We start from the raw sequence: 25,491 nt of genomic DNA on the forward strand, positions 1-25,491 counted from the left end.
GTGCACTGCCGTCCCCTCGGCTGCCCCTCGCCGGGCTCCTACCGCCCCTCCACGCACCGCCCCCCGACGCCGCGCTGCCCGGGCGGGGCCCGTGCCCGTGCCCTTGCCGGGGCTGCTGAGGTCCCCTCGCCGGCGGTTCCCCCTCCGGGGGATGGGGAGCAGCGGTCCCGACAATGTGAGTGGCTGCGTGGCGGCTGTGCCTCCGGGCGCCGGCGCTGCGCATTTGGTGGTCGTTAAAAACAATTTGTTTCCCTCCCCGTTTGGGGAGGGGGAAGGGGAAAATTATTCCAGGGGAGGGGAGGGGAGGGGATGGGAAAGGGGGAAAAAAGGAGAGAGAGAGAGCGCAAGCGAGAGAGAAACACCAAACCCAACAGAAAAGCCGCGCTCCGAACTATTGCGACACGGAGCGAGGAGCGCGGCGGAGGCTGGCGGCGAGGTGCGAGCAGGAGCGGGCCGGGCCGTGGGAACGGGCCGGGGCACGGGAGCGGACCGGGAATCTGGGGGGAGGGGGGGCGTGGGAGCGGGCCGGGCCGTGCGAGGGGCGGGCTACCTCCCCCCCCCGTGGTGGGCAGGCGGCGCCCGGTGCCTCCGTGCCGCCCCCCCCGCCGGTCGCGCCGGGCGGGTCTCGGCGGTTCGGCGTGGCTGCCCGGTGACCGCTGCTGCCTCCCCGCAGCGCAGAGCGAGCCCCCGCACCTCGGAGCCGGCGGCCAGCCCGACGGCGGCCCCCAGCCCCCCACCATGAACACCATCGTCTTCAGCAAGCTCAGCGGCCAGGTGCTCTTCCAGGAGGACGCCAAGGAGCGGGAACGGAGCGGCCGGCCCTACGTGGGGGTGGTGGAGGGGCCTCACCACGCCGAGGTGCTGCTGCCCGACAGCCCGTCCATCAAGGAGAGCCTCAGCCTGCGCAACCGGCGGACGGGGTATGCCGTGCGCTCGTCTCCGCGCCGCGCACCGGCTCCGCGGGGCGGCCCTGAGTGCCGCTGCCGGCGCTCCCGGCCGCCGCGTAGCCGCGTTGGAGTTGCGAGACGGGTTTCTAGATGGGTCCTACCCCACGGCCCCGGGTGCATGCTCTCTGGGATTCTCGTTTCACAGCTACGGTGGGAAATTCGGGTGATAGGTGATGCAGAGGCGTCCGATTGGGCTGGAATGTGCCAGACAGAGCGCTCCTGTCCTGCGGTGTTTGACCTTCCCCTCCCTGCTTCCAAACGAAAACAAACTGGGGAAACCGGGGCTCGTCCGGTTTGGTCGGGCGCTTGCTGTAATTCAAGCCCCCAGAACGGAGGCGCAAGGCGGAACGTGTGAAACCTGGGGGACGGGGCGGCCGCAGGGCCCGACCCCCGCCGACGGTGCCGGGGCAGCCGGTTCGCGGCCGGGGCTGAGGCGGGCGGGCACTGCGCGGGCCCCAGCACTTGTTCCGCCGTCCCGGCTGGTTTACAGCGCGCTGAGCGAGCGGACGGGAGGGAGCTGTGTTGTCGGTGCATTCCCTGGGATGGGGTTTAAAACGGACGAGCTCGCTGCGAGTCAAGGGCTGGGCAGGGTGATGTTAGGATAGATTTTGCTAAAAAGGCAGCTGAGGCTGAGCCGTCTGCGGCTGATATTTTTTTGTGCTGGAACAGGTGAAATAGGAGGCGATGGGAGGACTCGGTAGCTCCGGCGGGTTGTCAGCAGTAGCTCGAAGGATTGAACTGGCGAGCGCGGACCAAACATTTCGGGTCAGCTTTACAAAGTAAGGACTAAGCAGCACAGTCAGGAGGCACGGAAACCGAGAAATCCCGAGGAGCTGTTTTTACTGCCGAATTTCCACCTTAACGATTGCATCAGCTCGTGCTTTTAACGGCGGTGCTGGTTGGTAAGGCGCAGGTTGTGTTTCATCGAAGTGTTGTTACCAGCCGATCGCGGCGGAGCTGGGTTGCCGAGGGAGCCCTGGACGAGGCAGCGGCCGCCGGCACGGCTCGGCACGGCCCGGCACGGCTCAGGACGGCTCTGCCCGGCCCGGCTCAGCGCAGCTCTGTCCTGCTGGGCCCGGCCCGGCCCGGCCCGGCTCGGCTCGGCTCGGTACGGCCCCCTGGCGCCCCCTGGCGCCGCCGCCCGGAGCGGAGCCTCCGCGCCGCCCTGCGCAGCGTTGCCCGCCGGACGCGCCGCCGGCCCCAGCCCGCCTCTGGGGTTTACTTCTGGTCCCGCGGTTTTGTCCTCTAGTTTTTTATTTTTACAAAGAAACACTTTTTTTTTTTTTTTTTTTAATCCGGAGCTGCATTTCATTCCCCCAGTTTCACCGTTTTCCCCGGCAGCCGTGGGGCTTTGGAAACTGCTTCGCGTCGCCGCCGGCGGCGTTGGGAAGCGGCACGCCGGTTCCCCCGGGAGCACTCCTCGCCGCTGACTCCCAGCAGGGAAATGACCCGGGAGATGCTAGATGCCCCGGGTATCTCTGAATATAATTGGCAATTAAATTCGGGAGAGAGGCAGGCTCGGTTGGCCCCGGAGGCGGCCCGCACCGCAGCTCTGTTCTCCGGGCTGCTCCGCGCTGGGGTGGGCGGCCGGGGCCGTGCGAGGCGGGCCCTAGCCCCTCTGGAAAGCCGCTCTGTGAACAAACCGACCACACGCCTGGCAGTTGCCGAGCACCGAAAGCGTCGGGACACTCAAAGCCCGCAACGGCGGAGCCCTGACGCCGCTGAAATCCCCGCGCCGGAGCCGCCCGGGCCCGCAGCATCATCTCGGCCAGCGCCCGGGGCGGGCGAAGCCGGCCCCGCGCCCTCCCCGCCGGGTCCGCTCCCCCAGACCCTCCACCGGGCAGCCTGGGGGAGCTGCGGGCACCGACGCCTGCTGGGCAGCCGGCCCGGGGCGAGGGCTGCGGCCGTGAAGAGAGCCCTGAGCACCCCGCGGGGATGGGGCTCGGCTCCTTCTGGGCAGGGCGCACCTCCCTGGGCAGGGACAGACGCTGGCGGGGCGCGCCCCAGGGCTGGGGCAGTCCCCCGAGCGGGGTCTCCCCCCGGGCAGGTGTCCCTCCCTAGCGGGCGCGCATCCCTGCAGGGGAGCTCGGCGCCGTACCTGGGCCGGGGCGGCGGGAGGCCAAGCAGGTGCCCGCCGCTCCGGCCGCGGTCCTGAGCGTCCCTTCTCTGCGGCAGGGCGCGGCAGAGCGGCGGGAAGGTGCGGCACAAGCGGCAGGCGCTGCAGGACATGGCGCGGCCGCTCAAGCAGTGGCTCTACAAGCACCGCGACAACCCCTACCCCACCAAGACCGAGAAGATCCTGCTGGCCCTCGGCTCCCAGATGACCCTGGTGCAGGTAAGAGAACCCCCTACCCGCACCTACGGCGGCTGCTCTGGGCGTTTCAGGGACGGGAGGGACAGGGACAACATCAGCCGAAGCCTCCTGTGAGCTGAGCAAGGGGCAGCGCTGGGCATCAGGGGAGGCATCAGTGCAGCCAGCAAGACCAGGGTCATCCTTCCCTCTGCCCTCCCCAGGGCTTCCTCTCAGCAGGACTATATACCTGAAACAGGAATTCCCACACCTGGGCTATCCTGGCCCGGTAAGTGCTAAAGGCAGTCGTCGGCAAAAGGTGTGTGCTTTCCCTGCTAGGAAAAGAGGCCCTCATCCTTTAATGTCATTCATAAATACAGAGGAAATATTTTTGCTTAGTCTTTAAAAATCTTCAGGTGAAAAAAAGATCGGTAAAAGGAGATTTCAGCACAGAATAGGAATTGTTGAGGGAGTTGTAGGGAGCTACTCTTTTCCCTTCTGAAAACGAGCTAGAACAGAAACAGTTATGTTGTCTGATAATGATCATCACCTCTTGCACAGACATTAGTGCTGCCGTACACAGTGAGTGCACTGGCTCAGCACGCAGTGACTGTGCTTCACAGTCTTGCAGGAATTATCATTATAGTGTAATTAGACAGGGGGAGTAATTGTTTTGCGCTCAGGTAAAACTCCCCTGAAACGACTGGCAGTTGTGTTGCAGTAAGAGGTATAAAGTTGGCTGCAAACGTTTATAAATCTTACTTCTTTGTTCTCTTTGCCATCTGGCACTCTGTTGAAATACGTGGTTAAATGTTATCGGTTGCTGAGTGGTGCTATCTCAGGTCTGGATGCTGCAAAGATTTATGTGTTGTGAATAATCTGATTTCCTTACTGGGAGCTACTGCGAGGTGTGTGAAATGAAACAGATGTGTTTCCAGGATCGGGTCCTCAGCGCTCTGCCCGATGATTTATGTGTCACTTTGCTAAGGACACGAGGATAGCAAACCAATATGAAGTATTAGGAAAATAAAAGGTGATAATTTAGCATTATTATTTGAAGTGCTACTTCAAAAAAGCCTGTGCTCTGAACTGATCCTAGTTAATGGCAAAATGGGAAGCTTTTACACTTTAGTACCTCACTGTGAAACTATTGCACTAGAAAAAACACTATAGCTTTGACAAAAATAGTATTAACGTCTCAGAAAATGTCAGTTATAACTGGAAGATATACTTAAAACAACTTCTCTTGCTTTTAAAAAATACACATGAAAGATTTGCTCAGACTTTTAAAAATACGATTGCATAAATACTATCCATTCAATGCTGCAATTCAATAGGAGTAGTTTATTGGACTATGGCTTTTAGAATATTCTGTATTTTTACATGAGATTTAAAACATACCTCCAGAATACATGTTGGGAGACTTTCACATTAAAGACGTCTTGAGGAGTTCTGTTCTTTTATAAATGCCTCAGAATGAACAGAGAAGAGAAAAAAACTGGGTTTTTACAGTATTTCTCTCGTGGCAGCTTTGATCAATCCTGCTGGGGATATGCTGTGTTAGCCTCTATAAAAGCATCAAGTGAGCCATGGCCACTACTCCATAGAGTTTTATGATCTACATAAGGTGTAGAATAAAATGAAAAAGAATCATGGAGGGCTACATTTATCTCCGTTAGACCCCCATGACTCCAGTGGATTTACACTGAAGCTGAATTTGACCAGCTTCACTTCAATGAACTGTAATATTTGAAAGAGCCGTGCAAACCAGCACATCTATCTTCATTTACAGAAGCACACCATCAAAAAGAAACCTCAGATGTTTCTTCCATCATTTGGGTGCAATGCTCTTTTAATCCAGCAATACGATAGCATCTGTACGAGAGGTAAATACGTACATCTGGCACCAGCAGTAACTCCTCAACCTAGAAGAACAAAATACCACACGCCCCACAGCTACTTTTCAGGTGCCCAGAAAGAGCAAGACTGTAATCCAGATCAAAATTCTTGTTCTCTGAGAGAGAGACAAAGCGCCAGGCTGTGGTCTCAGTCACACTAGGTACATGTGAAATAGCTTCCCCGAAGGCTGTGCTGTTTCAGCTGAGTGGTATAACCAAGAGCAGGATCAGGACTAGGCTTCGGTATCTGTTGGAAAGCTTTGCTTTTGTTCCAGAGGGGCACTTTGCAAAAGCATCAACCAGGGTCTCTTGTGATTGCTTTTCTAATCTAGTACCCTCAGAGATCGTTGGAGAACCAGGAATCAGTGTATGATGCTTTTTCCGTGTTTCATGCCCTCACGTTCCCTGACCTGTCTCATATTTCCTTCTCTTCTTCCATTTCGCGGTGCTGTCTCGCGGCGTTTGCTCTGGGTGGGACCGTACGCTTGCCTCCACAGCTTCCAACTCTTGTGGAGGCTGTTGTCTGCTGACAGCTACTACCTCGTCCCAGCATCCCTCGTGTGTTGACGCCTTGTTGTTGGGAGCCCTAGGGAAGGCAAAAGATACTGTTGAAAATCTCTTTGAGTTTCTGCCAAAATACTGTTTAGGGAGTGAATGGTTGGGGTTTTTTGTTTTTCACCTGACTACCGACCTTGGAAAAGGTCTTCAGCAGCCGCCTGAAAGATGATGTTGGTCACAGTAATATCAGTAATGTGGCCATAACTCTTCTTCATGTGCTTTTCTTTCATCTAATGAATCTTATTCCAGTATATACCATCTATCCAAAGGAGCTTTTGCAGGACTATGGCCTATACAAAACTGATCTTTCTGTGAGACAAGGAGGTGAACACCCAGCCCTGTTTTCTACTATTGTTATTAGGACAGAATCTGCATGTCAGATCTTCCACAATTTTATTTTCATTAGTTTTACTATCACCCAGTTGGTTGGTTTTAAATTAATTTATTCTACCTCACTATTACTTTGACTTATCCCCCTGTTCCTGGGTGCAGTGGGATGGCAAGGGGGCTGTTCCAGCTGCATATCTGCATACTGCAGAAGGAAAGTCAAACTCTTTCAAGGAGGTAGGATTTCACAGGAATCATAAATCATCTTGTTTCTTAATAAGTAGTAGCAAAACCTGGGGCAAGTTCTGGGCTGACTTATTCCTGAGCAGGCCAACAAGGTCTTCGGGAGTCCTCAAGGCAAATGTTATTGCAGTTTTCAATCCAACAGTCCAACATTTTCTACTTCCCCAACTGCCAAAGCAGGAAACCAAAAAAGCAATAGTTTGAAAAGGCATTTTATGTTTTACTCCAATTAGATTCCAATTCAGAATCCAATATTTTTTCCTATTAATATGCTATTAATATGCTACATTTTCATTTGTATTATTACCACAATGCTTGATTTATTTTATTTTAAATTTTGGTTTAGATGTTCTTGTGAAATAAAAAAGAAAAATGGCTGTATATTCCTTCCAGAAAGAAATATGAATGGCCATATTGTTGAAGAAAAGTTTTTTGCAATACTAGGATTAGTATATTGGTCATGTGCTGCTATGGATTTAATAGTATTCATATTCATAAAGGCATATCTGGATTACTGCAGAAGGAGAATCGCTTGATTTCTGTTCTCTTTCTGAAACTTTGGCCACTCTTAAGCAGTGAAGCAGAACAAATTACAATAAAATTGAGGAGTTTCTTCAGAAGCAGAGCCAGAGGGTCAATATTTCATGATGCTGATATAAGTACCTGATGCTCTTTGGGAATGACTGAGCTGCTGTAAAATACGAATGCTGGAAAGCACATCTATTATCATCCTCCTTGGGTTTTGCCTTTTTACTTCTTGAAGAACTACATGAGTGTTACTTTACAAGAATAGTGAGTTTCAACATGCATTTTTTCAAGATACTTAGTTCTTCAGGAGGTTTCTGAGACAAAGATTTTCCCATTGGCTTGTATTTAAATCGTTGTTTGGGCTTTTTAAATTATCTTTGGAGGTCACAGTAGTGTAACTTGGGGCCGTGGTAAAGGATGGCTGGCTTTTGGCAGCTTAGGTTGTTTCTTTTTGTAAGAGTTTAAGTAAGCGTGGTGCAAACAGGCCCTTGTAATGAGTGGGACCTACAGCTGTAGGCATGCGACTTTTTAAAGACCGCATGGATACACAAGGTAACATTTGAGGCTGGTTGAAATTAGTGACCAAACTATCCTTGGCTTTAAAGGAGCCAGGAACAGCCTGTAATAACCCAGGCAGTGGCTGGAGTTCAGGGTGAGCGTGCTGTCTGGTACAGCCTGTGGCCATGCAGCCTCTTCCAGTCCATGCACCTGGAGGTTGTCCAGGACAGAAGAGAGGGAGAGATGTTGACTTTCTTGATGCCTTAGAGATTGGGATTTTACAGCACCATGCACCAGTGCCCGAGAGCAGGAAAGCACCCCAAGATACCACACCAGAGATCTAGCCTAAAAATCTCATAAGCCTTCAGCTTTCACAAGCCTTGTAGTAATTGCAGTTGGGTCATTTCAGGAGTGAGAGTTCGCTCGTTTGTGCTTTAGCAGAAAGCTCCTCTTGTAAATGCTGACTTAAGGTTCTTTCATAATGATCAAACACTACTATTTCCTCCTCTCATAGCAGAAGACTTAAAATATGACTCATCTTTTCATATTGATATGCAGAAAGCGAAGCTTTGGCATGGGAAGAATGAGCCCGAAATAAACCAAGAGTACCACGCAAAAACCACTCCTGCTAAATTTAATCGCTTTTATGTATGAGTCACACTAATACTACCTTATCTTTCTCTTCTGTATATGGCACTTCACTGATGAAATATTTCGATATGTAATGAAATGGAGCATCACGAACCTCTTTCTAGCAAGGTGTTGGAAAGCTGTCAGTTTCGTAAGATGCTGCAGTAACTCCTATAATATTCAGTGGGACTCTGGATTGATCCATCTCTATCATTACATACTTGATTTCAGAGTTACAGTAAATCATGCAGCAGCCAGGTGGCTGCTGCTGCAGCTGAGCAGGCTGACGTGAGTTTGTTAACGGCATTAGAAAGTGGATGGGTGCCAGCCCACCCTTTATGGTTCGCTATAATGATTGCTGCGTCAATATGATGAATATACACAAGTGGCCTTGGAAGAGAATGAAAATTACTTACTCTTCTCTGCCAGCTACAGTTTCGGTCTTCTAAGCTGTCACAGTGAACTACACGGTTTGTAAAGTTATGTGTTTGGCTTCTGAACGCTGATCTAGGGCTCACTATATTTTCAGTGGAACCCTGTTTCATGTAAACGTGATTTTAAGTAAAATCAAAGTGACAGGCTCAAGGTGCCACTGCTAAGTTCTAGGTCAGACTCTGAACCGAAGTTTTGTTTTTCCTTTAAGCAGATAGTGTTTGTTTTTCTTGCAATCACCCTAGAAGAGATTATCAGTTCAGAATAATTAGCTAAATACCATGCAATTTCTACAACCTTAGCTACAAAACTAGGGCCAAAATCCAGCACTGAGGTCTGCAGTTTGGCTCTCTAGTAGGTGGGGTAGCATGTATTGATAACAGATGTGTTAACTTGCTTTGCAGGTTAACATAAATTAAATGGTATGATTGTTCCCGGGTCAAAATATTACTGGAGTAGTCTCGGTTTCCTCTGTGTGCACTTTCACAACACAAAGATGTGAGTAGGGCTATGGACTCTCCCGACATTCTTTACATTCTCCTTTGCAAGTAAAGCTACTCTGCCGCCTTCTTGCAGAGGTCATGTCAAAATACACTTACTCCTGCAAGGAGTATATAGCATTTTTAAGACCTGATTTATCATTAAACAAATATTGTTAGAGTGTAGATAGCTTGCCTCTGCTCTTGCTCGTAGTAAGGTTATGGGTAAGGTCACTCTGTCAGTATCAGTATTTCCTATTTTATGTATTTTTAAGTTACAGTAGAATCAAGGCCAGCGTTTTCTCAGGTATGCTTTCATGCAAAGTCACTGCAAGTACACGAATCCCATTTGGTGGTTTGATGAGCACTGCTGGCACAGAAGACTAGACCATGTCCTTTTGCTCCTTTGGTACCTAAAGCACTGTGAAATCCTTGCATTTGAGCCTGACTTTGCGGTGACCCTGTATTCTAGAAGGATACTGATACGTATCCGTTTTGCAATGTCAAACTAGAAAACGCTCTGCAGCTGAGAAGAATGAAGACAAGCCAGTCACTTGTCCCTGTGTGAAGAATCTGCATCTTCACTGCTCCTTAGGGTTTTCACAACAGAAAAAGTTCATAAAAGCCGCTGCTCTGAAGAGCAAATAGTTGATTTCTGCAGTGACTCAAAGCAGGTTATATTCTGTGTAAGACTTTCCTGATACCCACCAGCTGTCAGAGTACTGATAAGGCATGAGGGAGAATTTGGGCTTTTATATAACCAAATTCAGAACAGGCTTTGCTGTTCAACAGCCTTGTTTTAGCCGGTGTAAAGGTCAAAGCCAAATTACGTAACATTAGCTATTAGTTTTTGTTTAGGATGTTAGTAATATAGCGAAGATTCGTATTGACAGTTCAGGGCGTTATCTTTAAAAAAAGAGAAAGTTGGATATAAAATTAGGATCACCTTAATTAAAACCTTGTTAATAAGGAGAGTTTGCTAACACTTGGGAAGTGTGGAAAGCCCGAACCTGCCTGTTTGTCTGAGGTTCCTGCTCTGCTCAGTGATAGTTTCAGGGACTCCAGTTCATGTTTCCCTTGTTTGCTGTTTTATTAGGACATACATAAACCTCATCAAAACTATATAGGTTAGATTTGTTTCTATGCATCATTTTCAAGGGAAACTAATCCATTCATGTGTATGCAGGTATCAAACTGGTTTGCCAATGCAAGACGTCGCCTGAAGAATACTGTAAGGCAACCAGATCTTAGCTGGGCTTTGCGAATAAAGCTGTACAACAAATATGTTCAAGGAAATGCTGAACGACTCAGCGTGAGCAGCGATGACTCATGCTCTGAAGGTTTGTTGATGCTCTTTTTATCTATTTTTAATTTTATCAATTTTAAATTTAATAAATTTAGAAAGTATCAGGTACCCTAAGTTGGCTCTGATTTCTCACAAAACACCCTGAGTGGATCCGCCTTTACTTTTTGTGAATTAGGTGCCATTTTTGGCTCCCAACTACTATGCAGCCTTGCAAAGCGGGAGTGTGTAAGTTAATCAGGGTGGCAGTCTGGTTGCGTGTTATTTGCCTGTTGCGTATCACATTGTTACTAGAAGCATAATTGTTAGTTCATTAAATTCTACAAGCCTATTTCTTTAATCTGCATGAAAGGAAGAAATTGATTACATTTGTTGGTTTAAGGAAATGAGAAATCTCTTGACTGTTACTTTCCTTGATGGAAGGGCGATAACAATATCACATAATTAACAAGAGAATCTCATTAACAAGAGAATCTGATTAACTTCAGTGGGTCTTATTATATGATAAACTGAATATTACTGTCATTTATTTTATGTATTTTAGCAGCAAAAATTTTCCGTATAAGGTGCACAGAAATTCTCTTACTTACTCAGATCAACAAATGCAGTAATTTTTAAAATAGGACTCTGTATTTTTAATATAACATTTATAATAATTATGTCTATGGGTACTTTTTTTAGTCAGTTGTGACATGGAGATACATTGACAGGAATAAATGCTATAGAACATTGTCAGAAATCTGTATGTGAATTTTTAGAAGAATATGTTACAATTTGTACTCACTTTCAATTCTCTTGGTTTCAATTTCAGTTTGTACTCACATTTCTTTGATATGCACTTCCCTTTTAAAGATTAGTTGCAGGACAATTAGAGTACAGTTTAAGGAAATACACTTAAATATGCTGTAGTATTAAGGAGAATCCAATTTCAAGTGATGATAGCAAGAATTTATGTTATTCGTCCAGGTTTTGAAATGTTTATCATTGATTTAGGGCACTTCTCAGTTTTTTTCTGCCTGCTTTATGTTGCTCATGAACAAATTAGACTCAGAGATTGTTTTCTACGTTTAGTTAGTTTGCAATAGCTGGAACATCTGAGAACCCTGGGAACTACTGTGAGCAATGTGTGAACAGAAGAAAATGAAAATCATTGTCTAATGGGGAAGTCTAAAGTTATTGTCTAGCTTTAGTTTTATTTATAGCAGTTTAAAACATGTAGAGAAACCCTTTTGTTAGATATTATATGTATTACTGTATCCTTGTTCTTTTGTTTTCAGATGGAGAAAATCCTCCAAGAAACCATATGAATGAAGGGGGATATAACAAACCAGTTCATCACACTGTGATTAAAACTGAAAGTTCAGTAATAAAAACAGGAGTGAGACCAGAAACAAGTGCCAATGAGGATTACGTGTCACCCCCCAAATACAAAAGCAGCTTATTGAATCGTTACCTAAATGACTCATTGAGACACGTCATGGCTACTAACGCAGCTATGATGGAAAAAACAAGGCAAAGGAATCACTCTGGTTCATTTAGTTCCAATGAATTTGAGGAAGAATTGGTGTCTCCGTCATCGTCAGAGACAGAAGGCAATTTTGTCTACCGGACAGGTAAGGGATTCTTTCAGCATCATTTCTAATGCAGCCAGCTTTGGTCGATGGTGTCACCTGGAATGAGCGTCATCTGATAGTGCCTTTTATGAGAGTAGATCACTCCTCTTCATCCTCTTGTATGAGAGTGGGTAACTCCTGTCCACCCTCTCATTCACTGTAGCAGTTCTATCAGCAGTATGAAAGTTAAACTCTGTTACTGACCTCTAGTGAAGCTGGTTTGCTTTTTGAATTGGGTTGTGGGGCTGATTTTTGAAACGACACTTAGAGGCTGTTTTTGTCAGCACTAAGACGAGCCTAAAGAAGGAGAAAACTCTGGAGCATTCTGTTACAGTAAGGGAGGACTAGAGGAGGACTAAAGTATGTCCTCACCCGGGAGAAAGAGGAGGGCTTTGACATTTCAAGGTGGCTGTTTGTGGCACTTACATGAGCCATGTGCCCTCAATGGAATGCACATGAGCGCCTTCCTCTATCCTACAGCGTCTCTTCTGTCCTCAGAGTGCCTTCTCCAGTGCGTGGCCCTTGGTGCTCATGCATCTCTTAGGAATGCACGGATTAGTTTAAACCAATTTCTGCATCACTCTCCAGACACAGTGCTCTGAACTAAGGGGCTGCAGACTTGGCCATTAAGTATCCTGACTTAATGTTTTTTTTGAAGGGCTACACATAATTTATTATTTTAATCTTATCAATAAAAACATAAAAGCATAATTTATATCATCTGTTGTGTTACCAGTCAGAGGAAGGCACACAGGACTGCCTGGTTCATGCCAGTAAATTGCTGTAAATCAGGTCAAGATCAGGACCTGCTCAGGGAGTGCTGGAAGGCTCCTCATGTGAAGCTTGCTCTGTATTTCTTTGGGCACATAAGGCAAAGGCTGTTCCCTCATCTTTGAAAAAAGTGGAGTTTTGCATCCCAAGCTCTGGAGGTCTCCGCCAGTGTCTTAGTGTTTCCACCCATCAGAGCAGCCCTTCACATTGTCCCAGGGCCTTTCTCAGGGGATTATTCTGCCAGGGACCACCCTGCATCGCTTTTGGGGTGGATAAATACGGATGGAAAGTACAGGAGGGCTTTGCACTAAAGTTAAGATAGATTTAGTTAATACAGATTAGTTAATATAAATAAATAAATCTATGTTAATGAAGTTAATCTAGATTTAGATGTCTTATTTGGTCCCCCTTGGCAGACAGGTGCCCCTTGCCTTTGCAACCTCTGAAGTTTGCAGCCTTTGTTCTTTCTTTCCTGGCACATTTCATGTGATTTTTTTTTTTTGTCCCTATGGAAGAGCCACAAGGATTTCAGGAGGCTGACTGCTTTGGTGGGGATAGGAGCAAGTCAGTGCGTGCAGGTTGCAAGAGGATGACCAAGGCGGGAGCGAGGGCCCCATAGAGAAGTGAAATCTCATGGGGAGCAAGAATAGTGCATGCACGATGAGTAAGTTTCAAAATTAACTCTCTCTGTTCATTTAGCTTTTTTTTTTTCCTAACATACCAAATGCATTTGGTCCACATTATGGGCATATTGTCTGCCAAGTTTTATTTTTAAGTGAAAAGTTACTCAAGAACAGATGCAACAGCTCAGATACGTAAAATTCTGTTTTTCTGTACTCTTATACCATAACTTAAAAACGGATACAACGACTTTAAAAAAATTGTAATAAATTTGCTACTGGATTAAGTTCTTCTTGCCAAGTTTCAAGCTGCACTGAAAAATGTGGTCTTTAATGAGAAGGCTGAGACAGACACACTGTAACTGTGTGAGTTCACGAGCTGGGCTGGAAAAACTAAAAACCAGTATATTTTTCCTTAAAGTTCATAACTGACATTCCTGGAACTCCTCTTGAGATTGTATTTAAATCAGTCCTTAAATATCTTTGTTAACATTTTGAAGTGCTGTGGACTTTGATGAGAACACACCAGCAGCTCTCAGGATATAGTTTTATTCTTTTTACACTTCCAGAGCAGACAAGCAGTAGCCCGCTGATAGAAAGAAAAAGGTCATGTGCACACACTATGTTATTTGGTATATCCTTGCTATATGTGTGTGCACATTCAGGAAGTAATAGGTACAAATAGGCATTTTTTAGCTACAAGATTACAATCCTGTTAATGATTTTCTGATGATGCAGGAATTTTGCCATTCATAAAAAGAACAGATATTTTCAAGTTATCATCCATTCCTGAAATCTGTTTAGAAATAGATGAAATCATCCAAATGATTGTTAGATAGAAAGAGATAAATAACAACATTTTTTTTTTTTTTTATGTCTTTTCTCCATAATTTGAGTAACTGGGGTTGCGGTTCTCAGTGCAGTCGTGTAGCAGACCTGTATCTGTCTTCTCAAAAATAGCTGCCATCCATTTTGGTTAAGCAAAATACCCAGGTGTGGCTGACTGTACCACTTACACCTTCCTGAAAACAGCAAGTGTGTTTTTAAGTCAGATATTGCCACTTAACAGGAGCTCCCCGCTGCAATTTTTTGTTAAGTGAAACAGCTAATTTTTGACACAAAGAGATTGAAGCAGAATTGTAAAGTCCCTGCCAGATGTTTTAGTTAATGAAGACATTTTGAGTAGTATTTCAGAAAGCATGGGGTGAAAACTGATAATTTATTTTTGAGAAATGTTTAGCAAGGTCGCTGTGCTCCTAAGAGCATTGGTGTTGAAGTGAATTCTTTATTGTGTGCTGTCCTGGGAAAGCAACTTCTTGTAGCAGACTGGGAGTCGAAAGCTCACTCACCACGTCTGGTTGACATTATGGGTTGGACCCTGATTTTGGGTATATCAGCGTGTCCAGAGCGATTCCGCTCGCACGGTTCCCGGGATCAGCGTGGCCACGAGCGTTTCAACAGCCTGTGCCAAATTAAGAGGGTTCGAGCGCAGTGTCCAGTGACAAATCCAAGACCTTGCAGTTTAAACTTTATCAGGAAAACGGGCTGTACAGGTTCCCATTTCAGCCATTAACATGCTTATAAACACGGGACCATGTGCTGCTCTAGCTTCGTGCCACTGGGAAAAATCCCCTGTAAAGATCAAGGACGGGCTTTGTAACCGGCTGTCAGGAGAGCGGCCTCGCCTCGTACCTCTGCAGGGTTATTGCGGGCTCGGGGGAAGCGGCTGCAGCGGTGGGGCGGGAGCCGGCAGCCCCCGGTGCCCGCGCTGCCGCCGCGCCTGCCCGCTCCGACTCGACCCGCTCCGGCTGCACAGCCGCGGGAGCTGGGAGCTGCCGCGGGCGGGCGACGGAGGAGCCGGGAAAGAGCGCGGCCGTACTTGGATATGTCACGTATGCAAGCGTTCCTCTCGTAAGCTGGTACGCTGATGTATATAACGTGACATAGGCGGATGTGTTCATGTAAGGCAGAAAATTTCGGTTGGGATTAATCCTAGTGCAGGTATCTAATTGGTCAAATACGTGTCTTAAACTGACCACCGCAAGGCTTGATGCGGTGGTTTTGGTTCAGTTAGAAATCCGTGTTGGAGAAGGAGTTTTCATTAACTCCTTGGTGTGCTGTCATGCACAGCAGGTTCGCTGTGTGACAGGAATAACCAAACCCAGACTTGCCCAGCTGTATTTGTTGTACGACCGCACGTAGAAACAAGCGTCCGGCTGCACCAAGCACTCCAGAGATCTGTGAGGAAAAGATCTAATAATATATATAGTGAGGCTGGACATCAGTCTAAAGCGGCAACATCAGTCTTCGGTTTACGGATCACTAAAACACTGACTTTTCCTGTAGTCACGCTGCACTGCTCTTGTCGTCAGTCACCTGTAGGAACAAAACGTTCTGCATCATTATAGCACAAGGAAATGAAAAATCCCGACTTTCTGGGATATCGCTGTCTGGTGAGCAGCGGTTGGTGAACGAAAGCAAAAATTAAAATGAGAGCGAGAGAGAGTTTTCTGACTTTTTTCTGTAGACAGATTTTCATTGATTTCACTTTATATGTTACTTAGCACAGTAGAAAAGCCAGAACAAATAAAAATAATGAGGAAACTAAAGACTTACAGGCCTGGAAAGGAGGGTGGCTTTTAAAAAAACTTTTGAATGACTGCTCGATTATTGAAGATGTTTGATCTCTATTTTTAGACGTTTATACTGAGGAGTGTGTTCGGTTCCTGATGTTTTCATTTCTGCTGCCTTTTTCTTTCCTCTTGCCTTCCTTTCATCATTTAAATCCTGCAAAGTTCGTGATTTATAAAGCATGATCCGGTGTTGTTTATTGCAGCACACTGAGCAGTTCTGATGAGACCCTCAGCACGCTGCAGGATCAGGCCCACATTCATATAGAGCACTTAAATGTAAGGCTATAGCCATGCACGCAAGTAATATAGAAAGACACGCACACAAGCTGGAGAACAGTGCTGTGATTTTGTGTGGTCCTTGCCAACTTTTCCTCGCAATTTAACATTTTTAGAAATTAACATGTAATTTTAAAATGAGCTATAAAATTTAAAAGCATAATATGAACACAATGGAACCTGTTTTCAGAAACAACTCGAGGGACCCGCAAAAACCACTAGTACTGGTGACTTTTGCAAGTTTGATCTAAACGGTACTGGAGACCTTGGGGATACTTTAAAATAAATGGTAACCTGGGAGAGCTGAAGGAGGTCCTTGTTGCAGATCCTAATGTCATCCAGAAGTGAAATGGAAAAGGGGAATGTCAAGTACAGTATTAAATGCACACAGCAGCATAACTGCAATTTGAAAGTTACACAGTTAAGATCATATTTCTGCAGGAATTTTATTATTACATGACCTGATTCGTCAACACTGAAATAGCATGGAATTGAGAATTGAGGAGAGGATTGCATTTAATTTGCTGTTCTGTTGTTTTTTCTAAAGAAAGACTAAAAGGAAACGGTTTTACTACAGGGACAGTGTCAGGTTTAATATACCAGATGTGATAGCCCAAACTTGAGAATTTTAAAGATCCTGTCCCCTCCCCACTAGTTAAGTTGGTTGTTCACTTTTTGTGTTTCTTTCAGTTTGAACAGCAAAAATCAAATAAGCTGGTTTTTAATTCCCTTTAGTTTCTCAGTGTCTGAGCTGCAAGGGGAATGGATCAGGATTATTTCCACATGACCCTGGAAAACAGTGCTTCATCAAAACGGAATCCTTTTTGCAGAAAGGTAGCAGTTGCAACCTCTCTCAGGTGACGGGACTGAGAAAGGGAGAGCATCGAAGGTGCAGGGGGCAGAGCACCTTCCCAAAAGCCTGGGCATCCAGGGGCTGCCAGCAGGCAGGGGAGGGCTGGCCTGGAGCCAGCCCTGCCGGGAGGGGAAGCAGCACTCCTGGCAGCATTAGCTTTTCGGAGCCATTCCTCTCCACTCCCTGCTTTTAATGGTCAATTTTGTGGGAAAAGGGAGTACTTGTTTTCTCACAGGTGCTGGGTGCAAACACTGTGCATCCTTGTTTTGTCTGTTTGTTTTCAGATGCAAATGGCTGTGAAAGTTTTGGGCTTTTTTAAAAAAAAAAATTAAAATATTAAAGATTCTGGAGATTGGGCTACAAGCGGGTCAGATGTGCTTCTAATAGCAGCATGTTTGTGGGTATAATTCGGGTATAATTGCTGTGGAGACCCCATGGAACAGAGGAGGTGCATGTGCATCTCTGCTGGTTTTGCTTCTGTTGATGTCATGGCAGGTTTTCCACGTACCTCAGTGAAAGCTAGCTCGAGCCTGTTGTTTGGCCGTGGAGGATTTTCTTGAAGTCAGCTTGCTTCAGGGCAGCACGTCTCAGAACTCCTGACAGCTTTATCGTCACGGAGAATGAGATGTTCTTGCATGAATGATTTGAAATGGAAAAGATGACGACATCTGATAAAAAAATCAGAGACCAAAAAAATCAGGGGATCAGCCACGTTTCCATGGCCACAGGTTGCTGCTGCCCGCGCCGGTACAGCAGCTCGCCTGTGTTTCTCCGAGACCATTAAAATTTCCCCAATGCAAATATTCACAGCAGCAGCCAAAAAAGCAGCAGACCCCTGCGCTTGCCCAAGACCTCTCTCAGACACAGCAGGAAAAATGTGTGGTGCTGTCACTGATCGCTAACAACTATATATTTTAATACTCCTCTTTAGAGTTAGCCAATGCTCCAGACCCTAACGAGGGCTGTTCCCTGGCAAGCCTCAGGCCTCATTCGTTTAGTGAAGGTACACGTTCAAAGAGAAAGAAATATTCATCCCCATTTTCCCATTGTTCAAAACGTCTTCAGAATTATGCTTGGTTTTAAAACCTGGGGCCAGCCCAAATGTGAATGTTTCAGGAAATTATGTGCATGGAAAAGCGCATGATCATAAATCAGAGTGTTTTCCAGTGTTAGCTGTAGACTGCATGGCTAGTAATGAATATAATAGGGAAATTAGGAAGAAAATTAGCAGTTAATTTAAGGAGTATTTAAAGAGTGTGTGAAACTACAGCTTGGGAAAACTAATTTAGTGAAATGGATGTGATTTCTCCCCTTCCGCTGCCTGAGCAGGATTTTCCCCAGTAGCCAAATTTCTGTGCGGATCTCTTACACCAGAAGCATCAGGCTTCCACACTGCCTCATGGCACATCAACTGGCGTGGCTTAGCACCGGTTCAGGGGATCCTCAGCCTTGCAGATGCCAGCCGGCTGCAGCCACTGCCTGCCCGTGTTGCAAAAGGAAGTGCTACTCAAATGAGGAGGGCAGTGGGGGGTTCGGGAGAGATAAGGAGGTGAGGTAATGGGGAAATGCACTGGCTGGAGCCGAGCAGCAGAAAGCCCAGGGTGCCGCTGCCAGGGACGGCGCAGTGCAGCATTGGGCAGGAGCGTGGGTTCGTGTCCCGTGGGTTGTCCCCATAGCTGGGCCGCCCTGCGCTGCGTTGACGCGCATGCTGATAGACCCTGCCGCTGTGGCTTTCCCCCGAGACGCTTCTGGGGGCATGAAGGAGGATATGTCTGCTCTCTCCGCTGCCCAGGAGACCCGGCAGCAAAATGCAATTATCAGCTGTTTGTGCCAAAGAGGGGATGTAGGCCAATGAACATGAAAAATACGGCTCGATTTTAAGCATGAAAAAGACAAAAAGAGGAACAAAACACGAGTGTTTGCAAAGACAGAAATGCAGGGACATGTGCTGTCACCCACCAGGAGTGGCTTTGAAATCACACACTTAACTTCATATATCACTGATTGAAAAGCAGTTTTGAGTGCAAAGCTGTGACTGAAGGCAGATCACCCTAGTGCTGGGTTGCAAGAAACACTTGTGCAGTCTCTGACACCGAAATGTGCCCATTATGCTCCTTGGGGCTCACGTGGATCTCAGCCAGCTCTGCCTCTGCGCTGGGACATCTGCCTGCAACACCTGCATGGAGAAGAGAGGAAAATTACAGGGACAAAACCCTTCCTTTTTACCCAGTAAATTACTTTTACATATGAAATCTATCATCTTCACGAGTAACTGCTGTCTTCAGTGACACTTATTAACTCAGCAATCTATGTGCAGTGCAGCAGAGTGTGACCAGGAGGGGACGGGGTGCAGGGGAACCAGGCACAGGCAGGATGGGGTAGTAGCGGGTGGGGGACAAAGGCTGGACTTTTCACATTCTGGGACAGTAAATTTAAAGGAATGACGAGCCTGTAGAAGTTTCACTTCTTTCTGGAGAAAAGCCTGAATTGAAACTTCATACCTGGCATGGGGTTCCTGCAGCTCCCAGCCTCCTTCTCTGCTGGGGAGAAATAACGTGATTTTGGGTAACATCCTGGCAGATTCTACTTGTAGCACGGACTGTCTCCCGCACAGTGTTACAGTGCTGTCGTTCATGTTGCTGTAGTTAAGGCTGTATCTGTGTTTCCATTAGAGCCCTTTTAATCCACAAATTTATGACCCAGCTGTAAAAATTCAATCCAGACTGAAACTTGGCATGGGCAGTGTTCGTTCTCCCATCTGTGGAAGGGATTTAAGCAGGTACATCCCAGTAATAACCATCTAAGTTAGGCTTGTAAATTTGAAGCATGATGACTGCTGAATAAAACCGTGAGCTTCTCAATAGTCCTGGAGTTTGAAATATTTTGTGCCTGTGGTAAGCTTGTTTGTATTCAGTCATATAGCTGTAAATAAAGAAAATGTTTTGGGTTTTTCTGCATTTGCTTACATGCACAAGCACATCCTTACCATGGCAGTATTTAAATGTGAGTGGTAAACACTTGAAATGCTGCAGGGTCTTGCTCCAAAGCAGAATTTGTTCACTCCTGAGTAGTGTAAGAAATTGTATTCACGCTGGTGTGAACGGTAGAATTTATCTATTGAACATAATAGAAAAAAAAAAAACAGAGAAATAAAAAGACCAGATTGTTTACTTTTGAGTGGGATTTTTGATTGGATTCTTCTTAAAATATCTTCAAAACTGATTCAGTAATGCACTGTTGTCCTGGTTTCCTGGATTGGCCTAAACCACAACTGCAAAATTAGTTTTATTCACTATCACTTCCTTCCATTTTAATATTCTTTTCTAAAAAGCTACACACTGAATGCACCTGACCAGATAGACTAGTAATCTTACCTGATCCAGCAAATCCTATTTCCCTTTGCAGGTTTGTGGTTTTGAAAATCATTCTGTATCTTAAAAAAAACCCAAACTCCTTTATATGTTTAACTGAAATTTTTTAGGTCGTTTGTCCATAATGTGAATACCAGAAACATAATGATGAAAGCAGTTTAGTGAGACCAGACTTCTGATCTTCCATGTGTATTCACAGAGAAGCTTTCAGGAGGGTTTTGGCACAATTTAAGAAGTGAATTGAAGGGATCTCTACGTGGACTAATGTTAGGCTGCGAGTGAGTTTATATCTGGCCATTCAGAAAATGTGGGAAACCTGTAGGTATTGTTTGTGTATGAGATTTTTGCCATCTTGATGAAGGAAGGGGAGTGCTCATAAAAACACCTGTTCCGGAAAAATGTCCCTCATCTTCATCTGTAAGGTTCAATTTCTAATTATCTAAAACCAGAAAAGCAGGGTTGGATTCAGTTTTATTTAAACCACTTCACTCTAGACTTAAAAATTTGGGCGTGATATACAAGGGGCAGATGTGGAAATTATCAGTGATTACTAAAGACCATTTGAGGTCTTTTATGCTTTGCGACATTAAATTGGCGTTAGATAGCCACCTTAGACCTGTTAAAGGAGAAATATGTCCTAAGAGTCAAAACACGCAGAAGGCTTGTATAATATAAATGAGTTTTATGTGAGTTCCAAAAAAAAAAAAAAAAGGAGCAGAAATTTAAAGCAGAAGAAGTAAGTTGGAGAAGTAAACTGCATTGTAGAAAATCTGGAAAAAATAAAAACAATTCAAACAAAAAGAGATCAGATAAACAGCTAGATCTGGAACAGCTGAAAAGGAACACACAAAAATAGGTAAAGCGAAATTTCAATGAGCCATGAAATGTGTTTTCCTTAATTTTTCACAGTGGCCTTGAAACCTGACGTTGGAGACTCTATCTCTGTTCTTTCACTGGTGGCCAGAAGTTGAGGTTATGATGACCAGATCGTTTGGTATGGCACTGACATTTCAAGTTAACAGGCATTGCCAAGACTCTCAGTTATGACACTAGAATATATTGCTATTTCTAGGGCCAATTTTCAGTCCCTCCCTCATGCCTCCACATTGATTTAGGCAACAGATGCATGAAAAAGCAAAGCAACTTTCAAAATAATCCCTTAGCTGAAGCTGGGGGAAGGCTGGCTAGTGGGCTGTGGCCAAAATTCCTTAAATGTTACAATGTTTTACATTTCTGAATGTAAAAACTTTCTTTCCAGTGTGAGGTACCAGCCAAATGTCTTAGTTACTGTATCTCCGAGTAAAAACTGGCATATGGCCTTGTGGTCATTTGTGGGTATTGACAGATTTACACCATTGAAGATCAAGTTAAATGTTGTCGGTTTCTCCATCTCCCCTTTACTTTGTCAGGCTTTTTTTTTTCTCTCAGTTATTATTTGTCAACTGAAATCCAGTTTGCCGGAAAAATGAAGGCTTTTCACGGCCTGGCCCTTCAGGAGCGAATTGCCTCAAATTCTTTCTGCTAGCCAAAGTATTTTGTAACGCATTGCAAAACAGCAGCACAGTTGCTCTCCTTGCACTAGATGTACTTTGTGGACTAGACACTGTGGGCAGTTTTAATGAGATCTGGGTGTGCTGGAGAATTTCTCTCGGCCATTGACTTCACAGAGACTTTCATCCCAGGTGCCTGCTCTTCTAATTGCTTTTCCCTCCCCAAGGAGCAGGGTCTGGCTTTGCCCCATTGCGGGCTAAGCCATGGGGAGCCTGGACCGGGGGCTGCTTGGGGAGCAGGTCCCGGAGCTGGTGTGTTGCACAGGAGGGGTGGTAGATTGCCCATTAACATGGATGCACTAAAATTCATTGTCCTACTTTTCTCCCTCTCACATTGTTTAGCTGGTGTAGCTGTTGTTACTGCATTGCTAATTCATTCCCTGGCATTGTCTTCAAATAGGAACTTCCTCCAGAAGGCAATGGCCTCTTTTCCTTTACCAGGGAAAGCTCTGGGCGGCTGTAGCACTGTGTGCGCTGGCAGCGAGAGCAGTGTCCATAAAAGCCCAGTGTAGCCTGTGACATAAGGTCACCTGGAGGAGTCTGGGTGCTGGGGGGAGCCTGAGGCCTTCCCGGTATGCAATATCAGAATTGCAATTTTTATGGGGTTCCTAGTTATTGAACCTCAGTAGTGCTGGATGTTTAGAGACACTTTTTGAAGTGAGGAGGACGTGAAAAAGCTGTCCTGCTCTGGCCAGCTCTAGACTGTAGTGGTGTTTGTAAACCATACAACCTTTCATGTGTATACGTACACACACATGTATTTCCTCAGTGCTCTACTAGCTATGGAATCGAAGCTGGCTGCCTTGCTGTTTTGCTGTGCTTATGCCCTCAGCTCAGAGCTGTGCAGTAGTTCACCCAGCCAGTGAACTTTGCAAAGACACAGGAAACGAGGCTCTCAGCTGTGTTACCCACAAATGATGAGATATCTCCCTTTCAGATCCCATACCTCACTAAGGTGCTTGCTCCAGCTTGCCCAGCAAAGCCCAAAATCCTATTCGTGGAGGTCAGCGGAGAAGATGAGGCTGACCTGCAGGTATTGATCCTTGTAGTCCTTCGTTTTACGCAAAGGCCCTTTTTTGCTGGCCAAACCAAAGTAAAGAAATGCTTCTTTAAACATTTCAAATGAATAAAAATGGCAGGCATCTTTATAAGCCTGTTTTCCTTTTAGTACTGTCCCCCACAGTTTTCACTTCTTGTCTGATGAGACTGTGAGTGATAGTAATTTCTTCTGGCTACGAGTGCACATAAGCATTAATTTGCATTTATTACATTCATTGTGGATCTATGTAGAGAAAAGGTCATTAATATTTCTCAGTCCTCTGTACCTCATTCAACTCAGAGATTCGTATCCCTGATTTTCTGCCTTCTTATTTCAAAAGGAGCTAATAATTGCATCTGATGCCCGATTCAAAGTGCCTTTAGCTTCACCTGATGATCAATGGACAAGCACTCAGACGTTTTCCAACCAAGCCTCTGAAAGTGCTTTATGTTGGACAAAGCAAAAATCCAGTGTGCCAAGATCTGGTCTGTTTTTTGAGTGTTTTGGCCCCAAAGCATGCTACATGGTTTGACACACGCAATGTTCGTGTGTTTGCAAAGCTTTCCAAACTTCATTTGGTGAACTCCAGCTGCTTTCAGTGGGATCTTTGCTTGCAGATCAAAGACTGTGACGCTTGGAGAATGTAAGTGCTCATATTTGGGTACTGCTCTTCCTTCATTCCTTGGACAAAATAGGAAGAATAAAGGCTGTATTCAGCCCCACAGTACTGCTGCACTTGCTGAGGTTTGAGGAGTTCTGTCATCTCTCTGTGGGCATCGTGACTGCTTAGAGACACCCCTTCCCTGCCCAGAGCAGCAGCAACACGCAGCCCAATGTGAGCCCACCAAAACCCTCTCCTGCCTTATGGCCACGTCCTCTTGCCGTCCTGTCCCCACAGCCTCCAGGTAGCAGCTCCCCACTCCCCCCAGGACTGAAAATCCTTTAATGGGGGCTGTGGGACATGGCTCTGCTGGGGCAAACTTGATGTGAGCCACTGACCTCTGCCTGCTCTCACCCATGGAGAGTCCCACCATGCAAAACCTCCTGCGTATGAAAAACCAGCCCGTGGCCCCAGCTGGGAACAGGAGGTCTCAGCAAAGAGCCAGGTGTGGCGCAGCTGGGCAAAGGACAGCAGAGGAGGGTTGGAGCAAGGTGTCTGAAGAGGGTAGTGGGTTTGCGCTGCCCCTTGGGGTGCGAGGGATGTGCGTGCCATGGGTTATCCGGTAACAGGGCTCACCTTCGTCCTTGGCAAGTTCTGCTCTGTCTGAGGATTTTACTTGCTTGGCCCCTTCATATCTTTACAGCTGGATCATGGGTTTAGGAAAGTGAAATGCCCTGAGATCACAGATACAGGGTGTTTATAGAGGAGAGGAGGAGGGAGAAAATCAACAAATTCCTGTGATATATTGTATGTCATCTGTACGTGACACTCTGAGACCTTCAAATGCTTAAACTAAAGACCTAAATATAATTTAGTTAGTAAAAATATACCTTAGTTATAATAAAATGATAATAGTGGAACTTGGCAACAGAGCAGCTAATAAATACTACGCTTTTGAAATGTGCCTGGGATCCAAGTACATACTCTTTTACTGTGTAGTTAAAGCATGTGGCAGGACATGCTAGACCAAGATTTTCTTTTTGTCTTTCCAGTGGAAAACTAAAGTTCTTTGTTTAAGTGGAGCCCGTTGGGAATTTTTCTTAAGTAAAACAAGAAGCTAAAGAATTCCATTCCCTTTTGCCAACTTTTTTTCTCCTTCAAGCCAAATTATCGATTAATGGGGCATTAAGTATCAAATACTGCCTAGTTATGTTCATACTTTTTTTTATTTAGGCTCCTTGAATACTTTCTCTTTGGTGCTTCAAACACAGCTCAGTTAAAAGATGAGATACTTTATTGGGAAAAGACTACCTGTTCTAAACCTTTTTGGCCTTATAAAAATAAAGGTCAGTAATCTGAAAATCATTAAATTTGCATATTTAAGCCTATTTCTGATCTTTTTTAAGAAAACAATATCTGTACTCCTTCAAGATCTTCTTCCTCCTGAGCTTAATTCTTTGCCTTCTTCATTAGCTGTCTCCATTTTGGTACCCTATAGTTTTGCCAGCAGAGCAGCCAAGTGAACGCTTGACCATATTTTTGTCTGGCTCTAGTGAAACCGTGGTCTGACAATAGAATACTTTTCTCTGGGTTTTCCTTCTTCCCCCGGGGAACCATACTTCAAGGGCAACCTGCTTGTCCAGCATATGAACATGTGGAAAATCCACTGCTATGCACTAATGATTTTCAGATGGGCAATTGTTGCTGAAAATCATCCCAAGAGCAGCAGCTTCTCCATTGTAGCACCTAACCACTTTGGGATAGCGTTGCTCATACCTGATCTGGAATAAACCCTTTTACATTTAAGTATAAGGTGGTAACATGCTGCATTACAAGCATAGTAACAAAATTTAGGGGAGAAGGAGGTACAAGTTACAGTTGTTCTTTTTTGGCCATTGAAACACACATCAAAATCTGACACTTATTTTAGCTTGAAAACATAAATGTAGGAAAAAGTTAAGCTATGCCAAAGGTCCACGACAGCAAGGCAGAAGCACCCTAAATATTGTCCACAAATTAACCGCTTTCAAA

At 45.7% G+C, this 25,491-nt stretch overlaps 1 protein-coding gene across 1 annotated transcript in view; it reads left to right on the forward strand.

Annotated features, from left to right (window-relative positions):
* The first annotated feature begins 738 nt into the window (after nucleotides 1-738).
* Nucleotides 739-25,491, forward strand: part of MKX (mohawk homeobox) — a 46,246-nt gene continuing 21,493 nt past the window's right edge. The window contains exons 1-4 of the mRNA XM_086614907.1: nucleotides 739-920; nucleotides 3,123-3,282; nucleotides 10,017-10,170; nucleotides 11,411-11,746. Of these exons, the coding sequence (XP_086471033.1) occupies nucleotides 739-920; nucleotides 3,123-3,282; nucleotides 10,017-10,170; nucleotides 11,411-11,746 (832 nt within the window). The remainder of the gene's footprint in view (nucleotides 921-3,122; nucleotides 3,283-10,016; nucleotides 10,171-11,410; nucleotides 11,747-25,491) is intronic.

The sequence above is a fragment of the Tauraco erythrolophus genome, chromosome 7, assembly GCF_009769465.1.
Source record: "Tauraco erythrolophus isolate bTauEry1 chromosome 7, bTauEry1.pri, whole genome shotgun sequence".
Lineage (NCBI taxonomy): Eukaryota > Metazoa > Chordata > Aves > Musophagiformes > Musophagidae > Tauraco > Tauraco erythrolophus.